We start from the raw sequence: 12241 nt of genomic DNA on the forward strand, positions 1-12241 counted from the left end.
AGAAATACATAAAAAAGTGCTTCAAAATTTTAATAGCCCTGTATCTTCTCCTTAATTTGAATGCACTGTACAAGTAAAAGAACACACCAAAAAATAAATAAATAAAATGAAAAAAATAAAATAAAATAAAATACATTTGTGGGGTATATTTGGTTCTCAATAAATTAGAATATCAGTGAAAAGTGTAGTTCATTAATTCAGGTCAAAAAGTGAAACTCAGATATAGGTTCATTACAGATATATTTTGAGTTTATTTTGATATAAATAGTACATAAAAGATCTTTTCCGACACAAATGTTGTGGCTTACAGTCTAGCAAAGACTACTGACCTAACAGTCAATGGTGCACAAGGACTGCTGTATCAACACATTGTAATGGAAAGTTGAGTGGAAGAGAAAAGTGCAGGAGAAGCACCAAGTATTGACAGCGGGAATAAAATAAATCTACAGAAGAGGAACAAAGCCGATTCAAGTATTTGTGCCAAATTCAAAAGTCACGTTGACAAAATCTGTGCTTCAAGACTCATCCCACACTGACATCTCAGACATGGCAACCGCTGACACATTCCTTGTATTATGTCACTTCTGTGCCAGACGACATCAGAACCATCTTACCTGGGCTAAAGGGCAAACGGGCTGGACTGGTCAGAGATCCGAAGCAATCTAGCAGGCAAAAAAAAAAATTAAACATCAATGTTTTCTAAGTTTAAATATGTCTAATGGGAGAAATGGAATAAAATACACTCTATATTGGCAACAACACAAGCAAAAAATTAAAAAAATCTAAGCAATTATAAAGGAAGTTATGGGTGAAAAACATGACTGATAACTTTAATAACATTTGGTGAAAAGGTGCAAAAAGGCATAGAAAGTCTAGAAAACAGTTGTAGACCATCAGTACTTAGAAAACTTTCTTTTTGCTATATGCTAATATCAAAAAGCAAACTCACTGCACAAGAATCCACTGCAGAAGAAAAATTACATTGAAGCCGTTTTAAAGTTTGCTGCAGAACATTTAGAAAGACCAGTTTAGTACAAGGGAAATGTCTGACCAAGTGAGGTTAACGCTGAAACAACGATCATGAAATGACAAATGATGTTCTTGATAAAAATCTAAAGATGAAGCAGGTGTGGATTTCCAAGTAAGACAGTAGTCCAAAAAAAAACCATATCTTTACAAATTTTACAGAAAGGTAAACTTCTAGAATGACCAGACTGTTTTCTGTAAACTTGAAAGTTTGTGGAAAAAAGTAAAGATCAGTCGTACACAAAAATCACTACAAAAATGTCATGATTTGAAGAGTTTGCGTGAAAGAAGTCAAAATCAAACCTGACCAATTTATGACTAGTTTCTTAAAACGGATGTTTTGAATTGCAAAAACGTTTCTCTACAAGATGCTTCATACTTACTCCAATTATTTTCCTTGTCATTGTAGGAGAAAGTTGCTTTATTAGGTATTGAAAACTCACAAAAAGGTTGGCAATAATAGCTGAAATGAGCAGAATCGTTTTTGATGTGTATTCAAATATAAAATGAATCTAAGTAAGTCAGACGTTTTGAATTATTGTTATAAGTTTTGGTGCTGTTGTACCTTAGACTTATATTTTCCCTTGAGGGCAGGAAGACAGCAATCATTTACAATCTATATTTTATTCACAGGCAAAAACACAATAAAAATATAACTTACAAACTACCAGAGCATTTTGGATGTGATGGAGGTGCTTATGGTTTAGACTGGGGTCAAAAACAAAATGTTACAGAGTACTAGTAACTTTTAACACAATCAGAACAAATGGGTTCATAGAGTAAATGAGTCAAAAACTCAAATGGTGGAGTTAAGACTTCAGAGAGAGAATATTTTCAAAATTGTACTCAAGATGACACATTTTTACTCCTAATAAGTTATGGGTTTTAAATTTCTTTTCAAAGTATACTTTCTGAGTTTGCAAGACAGAATCACATTTCAGCTTCGTGCCCATGGGCGTTCAAGAACACTATACATTATTTACAATATTTACAAAAAAAAGAGTCCTCTAATCCTGTAGGTGTAACAAGTGCTGAGTTACACCTACATTTGTGAATATGCAAATATGTATTTGCATATTCATGTATGCAAATACACATGTTCCTAGGTTCCCCCACCATTGGCGTTAAATGTTCAGAGCAGCACAAAATGTAGAGGAAAAATAGTCTCTGGTTGTTTTCTGTTATTTCACTTCCATGAGCTGCTTAATGTCTTTAACGCCGTGCTCTTCTGCCACGGCGATGATGTGGTCCAGGGCGTTCACGCGTCCCAACATCCTCACCACTTCCCTTACTTGCTCCCTGATGGTAGACATGGGATGTAAGAAATACATTATGACAACATGTAAAACACAATATAATAACTGCATTTCAACAAGGTATTTAGATGAAACAACAATGGAAACTATTCCAATTGAGACAAACCGTCTTCAGTATTATTTAGAGCTACTTACCTAGCGGTGCGCCGCTCGGTATCAGGCGCCCCCACACTGCTGCGGTGCAGTGTGTTGGCCAGGTGTGTGAGGTAGCGACACAGAGGCTCCAACTGGGGCAAGGTATGCTGGCCTTTCATCCCAGAGAACCATTGGGCTGGCAAACACTCCACCACCTGAGAGGAGAACAGCAAATCATAACGCCGCAAATTAAGTCACTGAATTAAAAATAACAAAGCTCACTACCTAATTTGTCAAGAGCTTTTCAAATGTACCGTAACTAAATATTTTTAAAAAAATAATCAAATTTAAAATGAAAAATGCATTTGTACTCAATATGTAGTTTGTTTTGACATGCAATGCCTATCACGTATCAATTAAGCTAAGAAAGACACACACTTTAAACTCTGCATGGCAGAAAAAGAATAATCCAAATGTAAATTATTTTCTTTGTCTTTAGAGCAATATTTAGAGAAGAGACTTGTACACCTATAAGTTGAAACAATAACTAATTCTACTTATTTGATAAAGTTAGTAACATCATATGTAATTTATTTATAAAGCACCTTAAAAACAGTCAACTTAATAAAAGTGCTTTATAACGAACAAAACATTTAGGCTATTGCACATTTACAGAATTTAGATTTTGTTAATGCATGTTTATACAACAATGAAAAAAACTCCACACCGCTTCACATAATTGGAGACAGAAGACAGACAGAGAAAGACAACAAGTTCCAAACTTTTTAAAAATTTTCCATCTGAACTTCTCACCTTCTGGCACTTCTGCACATTCTCCTCTCCGACATCTGTGCTCTGCAGCGCGGACAAGATGTATCTGTTCAGAGTGCTGTCCAAAGCCAGATCCTTCAAACAGGAATAGGATAAGATGCCGTCCCACTGAATGATGTTGCCCAGCAGCTACGCAAAGAGAAAGCAAAAAAGTAAAACATTGTCCCAATGTTGTGTATAAAAAGTTCAGATTTTCTGAATGAAATCAATCCATCAAGTTTTTTGTATAGCACATTTCAGCAACATGGCAGTTCAAAGTGCTTTAAACCATGAAAACGTAAACGATTATGGTTGAAAAGCAACTCAATTGATTAGTGAAAGTGCAAGTTACTCTGCAGTACAGTCCTACTGTCATTTGTTTTTGATGATAATTTTTCTTTAGACAAAAAAAAGATGGCTAGACAATGTTGTATTTTTTTAGATAAAGTGCTTTTCAATACTAAAACTGTCTATGCTTAGTCAGACAAAAATGATAAAATTACATTTCTTAATCACCCAGACCACATAGAAACGTACGAGTGAGTTAGTTTGTCTTAATCTGATTTAAGAAAATAAAAATAGCATAAAAATGCCAACAAATGCAAAGATACCTTTACACAGGACCAGAACTGTCGCTCATAGAACAAGTATGCACTGCTGTTCTTATTGTCCATCACGCTGCATAACAGAAAACAGAGTTGCTTATGATGATTAGATCACCAAGAACTAATACTAAGCTTCAAATTCAAACATTTCTCTGACATACTTTTTAGGGTAAAGTGGAAGGAAGACATCCTCATCCAGAGTCCGCCTGGTCCGTAAGACTATTGTTTTCAAAAGCTCCTAGCAGACAAAGATAAGTTAGTTAGAATAATTTTATAATACTAAGCACATGTAGCTTAAATATTTTAAATGGCTGAAATAATTTGCATGAATCCATAAAAGCATGCTCTACCTGTGTGTACTGGTTGTCTCCGTGCAGCACAGTTGGATAACCTTCAGCGAGTCTGTGAATGAAGCTCACCAGCCTCGTTGTCTGACTGCTTGACAGCGGGTCCCACACTTGCTCTGCCAGCACTGCCACAAACAACATGACACATGTTGTACTCGTTTGGCCTAGGCAAATCATTTTTAGTATCCCTTGCTGTTGCACAGGATTCACTACCTGATAGTTTGGAGAGAAGAACCTTCTCTACGATAGCAGGCAGCAAGCCGATATCCCCGTCGTCTTTTTCGAGCGTTCTGTGCTCCTCAAATCCATAAAATAGAAGCGACTCAAACCATAGCATGTACTCAAAGTTTGCACATGGCTCCTACATGAAAATAAAATAAATTAAAACAGAGCTCAGAATTAAGGACCTGGTTTTCAATCAAAAAATTTGAATGAACGAAAGTTTCTTTACCTCGAGAGGGTTCCACGTGATGAGCTGCAGACGAACTAAAGGGTTAAAGAGCTTGGGTAAGCAGAGGCCGATGTAAGCGTCTCTGTAGCAGTCCGGGTATTCCCTTCTCCAGACCTCAAAATGGGATTTGATGCAGTCAAGAGAATGAAAGTCCTCCACCACATCCTCAAATACCTTTTTACTGTCTGCCTTGATGCGATCTGGATGGGACAAGGTGTGAGGATTGTTCATTTCTCAAGCTTTTTGTTGGCATTTCAATGTTCTCTTAGATAATTGGTATTTTTCACAGTTTTGCAGAAACTACCTCTCTCCATGTTGAAGCTGGTGATATCTGTAGAGGTTTCCTCGTCATCAGAGGACAGGCCTTCTTTATGCTCAGCCCTTTTTCCATTCTGCTCTCTTGCTTGTCGCCGACGAGTTCTGGATCCACACACACAGAAGTAAAAACTTTAAGAGAAGCACCATAGTGACCAATACTGCAACGTGAAATAAGTCAGTTTGACCTCCCAAGTATTTTAAAACCAATTTAACCTTCCTACATAGATTTTCCATAGTTTACACTATTATATTTTCTAAAGTAAAAAAAGCTTGCTTTAATACGTCATCAATTATGGGATATCTATAACGTAAAATATTGCAAACTCAGAGTTTTACAAAAGGAAAAAAATGTGTCTACAACATTCCTGAGCAAAATTTGGACAGGGTAGAATTAGTCCAAATTTTTCTTTTACCGTGAATGCTTTACTCCCATGTGGTTTGCTCTAATTGATCAAATACTATATTCCCCCCCAAAATTCTGAAAGTTATAAAGTTGTTGTTTAGCATTTCAGAAGATAGCTAAAATTTAAATTACTAAACAAGAATAATGGATTAAATTTATTTTCCCTGTGGCTTATTATTTTCGCAACTGAATTTTCATTCTACCTTATGCTTGAAAGAGTAGAAAAGAAAAAACGGAAGGGAAATGCAAATTACTCCATTAGTATGATTCTTCCTCAACATAACCCTCTGAAAAATTACCCCCTCTGGTGGCTCGGGGAAGTATTGGAATCTCGGAGGTTTTTAAAGTTGAAAAAGAATGAAGTCGTCCTACCTTCTTGCTTCTCTTTCAGCTATCCTCCTCTGCCGACTGTTCTCTTGGTACGCAGCACGGTCTCGACCGAATGAGTCCAGACTGGGCGCCATGACGGCTTTATCTGAAATTAAACAGGGTGAATGTTAAAGCCTGAACTGAATAGTGGGAAAAAACCCTTGAACTTTTTCCTATTTTGGGATCTAACCATAACAAGATAAGCTAAATGTGTAGAGAATAAAAAATGTTAATGCATGACAAAAGTATTGGTCTGGTCCTTTTAACTTACGAAGCAAGCAAAAATATGTGAACCTTCCAATTCTTTCAGTATACGCAGCAGTAAGCTCAATCTGTCAAAAACGTTGTGTAACATTTCTTAAAACTTACCGTGCTGTAACTGCAGACATGTTACAGTAAATTATGTTAACCTGTTAATCAGAAACCAATGTTGTTTGACATCTTTATTTTGCTGCTCATTACTTGAGGCAAGTTAAAACATCCAGCTGCAAAAGTCAGCAACTCAGAAAGGTCTTTTCCCATCATCAGACATGCTCAATCACACAAGTTATCAATCATTTAACTTTAATCATATTCCCAAGAATACTGCAATGTGTGCAGAATGGAGCAGGAATGTGAAAACACACACACACACACACGCAAGCATACATTCAGATATAAGGGAAACTAACGAGGCCATTTCAAATAAATCATAAAAACCTTCAAGATGGACTGACTTGAAAGGCTTGCAAACTCCGACGATTCATCTTTAATATCATCCTGTCTTCTCTGGACAAGCCGTGCAGCCCGTTGCCTTAGTAACTGGTGCATGGCAGCCTCCAGCTCCAGGACAGCAGGCACCTGAAAGATATGATGCTTTCTGTGACCTCTGACCCAGCAAAGGTGGGACTCCAAGTCAGTGGACACACGATGGACAAAACACCGCTGGGGAAAAAAAGATCCTTGGAGTAAAAAAAAAAAGAAACTCAATTATTCTTAGTGCTGACTCCATCAAGTTAACCTTGATTGTTGTAGACTGAAGTTGAGACGAGTGAAATGCAGAAGATACAGAGAGCATTCCATTCCATTACAAACATTATATACTAAATGAGAAGAACAGAACATGGTTTCAGATCCATTCAACAAAATCTTCTGTGCACTATGAGCTGAAATCTGGTGCTGCAAGTTCAAGATTAAATTATTCTGTCTGGACATGCATGTTGCTGTAAATATATTAGAGATGCACCAATCAGAAAGCTGTGGCAGATTTTTGTTCTCTGGTTCTTGTAAATCATGCCGATCTACAATTTGGCCAATTCTGACTTCTCCCTCAGCCTTCATACCATGAGCAGCCATCAAAATTTTACATTATGGGGTGAGACAACATCATGGCGTGTTAGAGAGCAGTTGCTGAAAAACAGCCTTTACTGTTATTTAAGAAAGGACTAAATGTTTAGAGTTGAAATGATTAATTTTTCATTAGCTTCTTAAATTAGACATTAATGTATTTAGATTTACTAAAGATGCAGTTATTATTTGAATTCCCTAGACAATATTGACTACTAACCTAAAATTCTCAAAAAGTCGCCAAACTTACCAAATCAGGTACGTTTAGAAATAGAAAAAAGTTAATATCTCAAAAGGTTAAGACTGAGCAGTTTTGCTGTACTCCTTTCAGCCTTGCTGTTGTCTGCTGAAAATGCCACTCTCTTGAAACCTGAATAAACCAGATTTGTTTTGAAGAGTAGCAGAAGACATTCAATTGAAATGGATTCTTACACCTTTGGGCATCCTCTGACAATTTTGAAACCCTCACACGTTTTGAACCAACTTCGCTCAGTACCAAGATCCAAAATGAAGAGTGTTGCTGTCAATGCACCTGGCTCTTAAGCACATATACATGATGCAATAAATGGCGGGGAAAAGATTTGTGAGTTTCTAACTGGACAGTCAGGGGTCAGGGACAGGTAAGCTGGAAACCATATAAATCCGGTCAACAGACAATTTCTCTGTGCATCTCTAAAATTTACAAAGATTTATCTTGAATGCATGAGATATTTTCACTTTATTCTACAAATCTGTACTCATCTTTTAGTCCCCGAAATGAATGAGCAGACATTCCCCAATTCACTACATTCTATTGTATAAGAAAAATACTTTTTTTCCCATGCTGCATGTGGATTACAATTCAATTTATTTTTAAGACTGCATCTGTTTAAAATTCACATAAAAGTTCCCAGATTACAGACACAAAACAGCAAGCAGTTTATCAAATTGCAGATAAATTCTCCCTTACCTTTTCACTGAAACACTCAAGCAAGTCTCCAACATACCCTCGCATCTCTTGCAAGAATTTATATCGATCTGCATTATCATTGGATGAACCCTCAAGCTGCTGGATGGTGCTCTCAGAGGCCTCTAGCTCATCGCTGATCTGTTCGTAACGTTTGATGTTCGCGTTGTGGCCTGCATGCATTTGGGCAAGCCTAAAGACACATGAAATACAGGGGAAAATAAGAGTCAAGGGCGACTGAGACAGGGAGAGAGAGAGACAGTCAAAAAGAGACCAATCTAAACTCATAGTGGAGACATATTTTGCCTCGTGGCCATGTCACGTGTAGACAGCTTGGCTGGGTCATCAGGACCAAGGAACATTGAGAGGGCAGCGGGTGAGGTGAGCACTGATATTAGACGTTGTGGCAAACTCCTGCAGAACCTACCTATCCTGCATGCGCTCCTTTACCAGATCAATGGACACGGGGGTTAGATCACAAATGGGGGCCCCATAGCGAACAGAACCATTGTCAGAGAGGCTGGGTATCTTTCCAGGCTGTGGAGCCACTGAACTGTAGGTGAAAGGCATACTGTAGGAGGAGCCGTAGGGCTGAGTCTCATAGCTGTTTTGGTAGTAGGCTGTGCTGTCTTCTGGCTGACTGCTTTGAACCTGATCAACAAAAATGAAACATAAGCTTGATTAATATCACTGCTAAATTAAAAAGCAACAACAGATTAAAAAAAAAACATCACAATACACACTTTTCATGCCAAGATACTTTTCCACAAGTAAATTAGCTCGAAGTCCTCAGTTCACTTTTGGGTGATTTTTAAGGTACAAACACAATTATTTCTATTGAGGTCAGGTTTTAAAAACAAAAACAGTAAAAACCAAGAAGGAAGCTTACAAGAAACATAAAAGAAGAAAGCACAAAAGTAAAAGGAGAGGGGGGAAAATAAGTTGAGAAGAAAGTTAGGGAAGAAAGCAAATGAAAAAGGGAAAAAGAATGACAGAATGAAGCAAGTAAAGTATGGATGAAAGGAGGATGTAAGGAAGAGAAAGGCAAAAAGAAATGAAAAACTGAAAGGAGAGAAGGGAGGAGAGAGAAAAAGAAAAAAGCTAGAAATTAATAGATGCAGTATAATAAGGAAGGTAAAAAAGGAAGAACAAAATGACAAAAAGAAGAAAGAACAGAAAAAAGTAGAGAGGGAAGGGAGACAGGAAGGATACGTTTTTTAAAAATAGAATTCTTTCCATACTTTTTAAAACAGTATAGAAATATTTCTACCAAAATTTCCAATCAAAATTTTCCAAAACCAGAAGTTTTGTCTTTTAATCTTATCTTCCTCAGATCAGAAATCTGATTTCAAAATAAGTATTTAACAAAAAAACAGACAAATTTTGTTTCTCTAATTGAGAACCATTTTCCCTGTAAGTGGAGCGGGCTAAATAGCTCAAAAAATTTAAGATAAAAACCTCCTACCGCTGCAACTCAAAATTTCAAAAACGATGCACATAATTTCAAAAACCCAACATGAAGTCAGAATATTTCACTGCATGTGAGAGATGCTGCTCACCTGGGGAATGCTGATTCCTTTCCTAATCTGTTCTTGCTCCCAGCGGCTTACTTCCTCATCTTGACCTGTATCCAGTGCTTCGTCATCACTACCCTCAATACCTGTGCACATTTGGAGAGGACATCCATCTCAGCTGATAGCAATAATACGGGCAAATGTATTTGCAAAATTCAACACTTCATGGCAGTACCTATCTCTTCAGCTATCTTCTGCCTCTGACTTTTGTTCTTGACACCACTAAAGCGGATCCTCTTCTCGTCTTCATCTTCATCATCGCTGCAGTCCCTGTCTTCTTGCGCCATACGTTTCTTAGAAGGCTCGGCCTCCACCAGAGGAGCTTCCCCTCCGAGCTCTCTCGCTAGCTGCCGACGCTTCCTAGCAGCGTGGATGAATGCTGCATCAGGGATCTCTCCTGAGGTAGAATCAGGTAGTCGTCAGCACTTACGCACTTTTAAATGCAAATATAAAAACATTTTTTGGGTTCTGAAGACATAACACTTTTTTTTTTAACAACTTGTTAAATTATTAATTAGCTCCAAGGTTAGTGAGGGACTTAACTTAAAAAAATATGACTGCTAAACCAAAGAGTGCAGACCAAACTCTGGAAAATATTTTTGAAGAGAAGGTTTTGAAATAGGAAGAGTACCTGGCTTCAGGCTAGTGAGGGATGACAGTGTGTTGAATGATGATCCCACATTCCTGCCCCTGGACAATTGACCCCCTTGTGCTTTTGCCTCTACGTCCTGTTCGTCTCCACTCTCCACTTCCATCTCCTCCTCTCCTTGTTCACTGCTGCCTCTGCTGATAGGCTCCTCTTTCACAGTAAACACGGGCTGAGGGGGAGCGTCTGGGGAAATACATGCGTCAAATGGTAATCTTAAAGGAAAAGCATGCTTTGACTGCACCATATTTATTACTACGGCAAATCTGTATATATTCCAACTTGCATTTGAACAATCTGTGAAAGCAGAGACAATCTAGAGCAGGGGTACACAAGTTCAGTCCTTGAGAGTCCTGCAATTTTTAGATCCAGTCCTTCTCCCTTACACTAAAATCAAATAGCTGGATTCCATCTCCATATATATTCTTATAGTCCCTTTAATAACTTTTAAAATATTAGTTTTCATTCTTCAAACTGGTCACAAAAACGGTAATATCTATGCTTTATTACCATTACTCGTGCCTTAGCCTTGATCCTACCACACTGACGCGCTTTAATTTTTCTGCGGGTGGATATGATCTCATGATGTTGTTGCAAATTAATAACAGTGGATCTCACCTGATTTGGTTTCCTGTTTGACATTTCCCGACTTCTGCAAATCTTCTTTGTATTCTTTCTTCAGCTGCTTGACTATCTTCTTGCTGTGGTTGGGCTTCTTCACGCGGAACACCTCGGATCCCTCTGTTCACATAACCAGACAGACAAGGATGACAACAGTTTACAGGAAGAAAATTCATTTAAAAAACGTGACTGCACAGTCTAGTTTGGTGCTGTAACTATATGAAAAAGGTTCAAAATCGCTTCTGTGGCTAAAGGTTGAGTGGTTAGCTACTTTAGCACTGTTACCTTCGTCATCGTCAAAACTCAGCAAACTGGCTTTAGTCGGAGGAACTACCACTGGGACTTCTTTGCACTTCTTTTCCTTCTTCACGGGTCTCATGATGTTCAGGTTTGACAGAAAGCCGTTACTGAAACAGTTCTCCTCGCTGCTTGGAGCCCTGCTGGTCTCAATGAACGGGATTTCAACCACAGGCCCGAAAGAGGTGGGCGCAAAAGACTGCGGCTGGCTCTCCTCCTGCTCATCCTCGTCGGAGTCGTTCCTCCGCCGCAGGTTAGCTCGTTTCGCCCTTTTGAACATTATGTGAATCCCTTAAGGAAAAAAGCGCATAACGCAACAGCCGAACAATACAAACAAAGCTTATAAAACAGATATATCGAATGAACGCTGCACGGCGGCCATTTTCTGTCTGGGTGCTCGCTCGTTTTTTCTTCGTTGACAATAAAAGTGGAACACAGCTGATCTTAGAGAGATGCTGCCACCAAGCGGCCACAATTGTAATAGGCGCTTGACGCAGACGCCCAACAAAAACCATGTTTCGATGGGGTTTTTTTTACTTTGTAGAAAACCAACAGAAACAAATCAAAGGTATGACACAAACTAATTTATGTAGCAGAACACATCGAGGTATAGTAAAGTGTACATTAGAAGACGATATTGCTCTGTTGAATTTTTCAGATCAAACAGAGTCTCAGTGACAATTAATAGGCTTAAAACAAACAAACAGCGAACTTTGCCTTTCAAATTCAAATACCTGAGTAAAAACTCCATTAAAATGATTTTTAAAAATTATTTTACATCTTCCATATATAACAGCTAGGTACATGTTTTTATATTTTCTGTGTTCTGAGATTTTTATCTAGATGTTTATTTAGTTTATTTATTTTGAATGGCATTTTATAACTATATTTGTATGATTCATTCAAAGGTGTAAATTATTCTGCCCTTGCAAGTGCTCTGAGACTTTAGGAAACTGTTAAACCTGGTTGAGTAATCTCATAGACGGTCCAGGTTTTATGGAAATCAAAAATATGTCCAAACAAACAAATTACTGTTTCTTGTAAATAAGTGAAAAGGTGTAGAAGCATTTTCAGATCAGCTGCCCAGCAGTGTTCAGCTGCCAGATGAATT

The 12241-nt window shown here is 37.9% G+C and overlaps 1 protein-coding gene across 2 annotated transcripts; it reads right to left on the reverse strand.

Moving 5' to 3' along the window:
- Window positions 1-1631: 1631 nt before the first annotated feature.
- On the reverse strand, window positions 1632-11552 carry paxbp1 (PAX3 and PAX7 binding protein 1). Of its 2 annotated transcripts, XR_003597245.1 has the most exons (19): window positions 11119-11552; window positions 10831-10953; window positions 10198-10398; window positions 9742-9963; window positions 9552-9652; window positions 8420-8643; window positions 7996-8185; window positions 6437-6560; window positions 5724-5826; window positions 4935-5050; window positions 4631-4830; window positions 4393-4540; window positions 4183-4304; window positions 3994-4070; window positions 3839-3905; window positions 3231-3377; window positions 2478-2632; window positions 2106-2325; window positions 1632-2073 (listed from the first exon to the last, which is right to left on the reverse strand). XR_003597245.1 is itself a non-coding variant. In XM_028031110.1 (18 exons), the coding sequence occupies exons 1-18, from the start codon at window positions 11408-11410 to the stop codon at window positions 2208-2210; spliced, it is 2730 nt and encodes a 909-aa protein (XP_027886911.1). In that variant the 5' UTR covers window positions 11411-11552; the 3' UTR covers window positions 1632-2207. The 2 variants fall into 2 exon arrangements, 1 of the variants encoding a protein (XP_027886911.1); XM_028031110.1 differs by having other exon boundaries at window positions 1632-2325.
- Window positions 11553-12241: the final 689 nt, after the last annotated feature.

This window comes from Xiphophorus couchianus, chromosome 11 (genome assembly GCF_001444195.1).
Source record: "Xiphophorus couchianus chromosome 11, X_couchianus-1.0, whole genome shotgun sequence".
Taxonomy (NCBI): Eukaryota; Metazoa; Chordata; class Actinopteri; order Cyprinodontiformes; family Poeciliidae; genus Xiphophorus; species Xiphophorus couchianus.

Coding starts and splice junctions, on each gene's coding strand:
- paxbp1 (XM_028031110.1), bottom strand. CDS start 11,410: ATGTTCAAAAGGGCGAAACGAGCTAACCTGCGGCGGAGGAACGACTCC. Junction 4,071..4,182: donor GAGACAACCAGTACACACAG/GTAGAGCATGCT, acceptor TTTGTCTGCTAG/GAGCTTTTGAAAACAATAGT. Junction 2,633..3,230: donor ATGTGCAGAAGTGCCAGAAG/GTGAGAAGTTCA, acceptor TTCTCCTCTCAG/GTGGTGGAGTGTTTGCCAGC.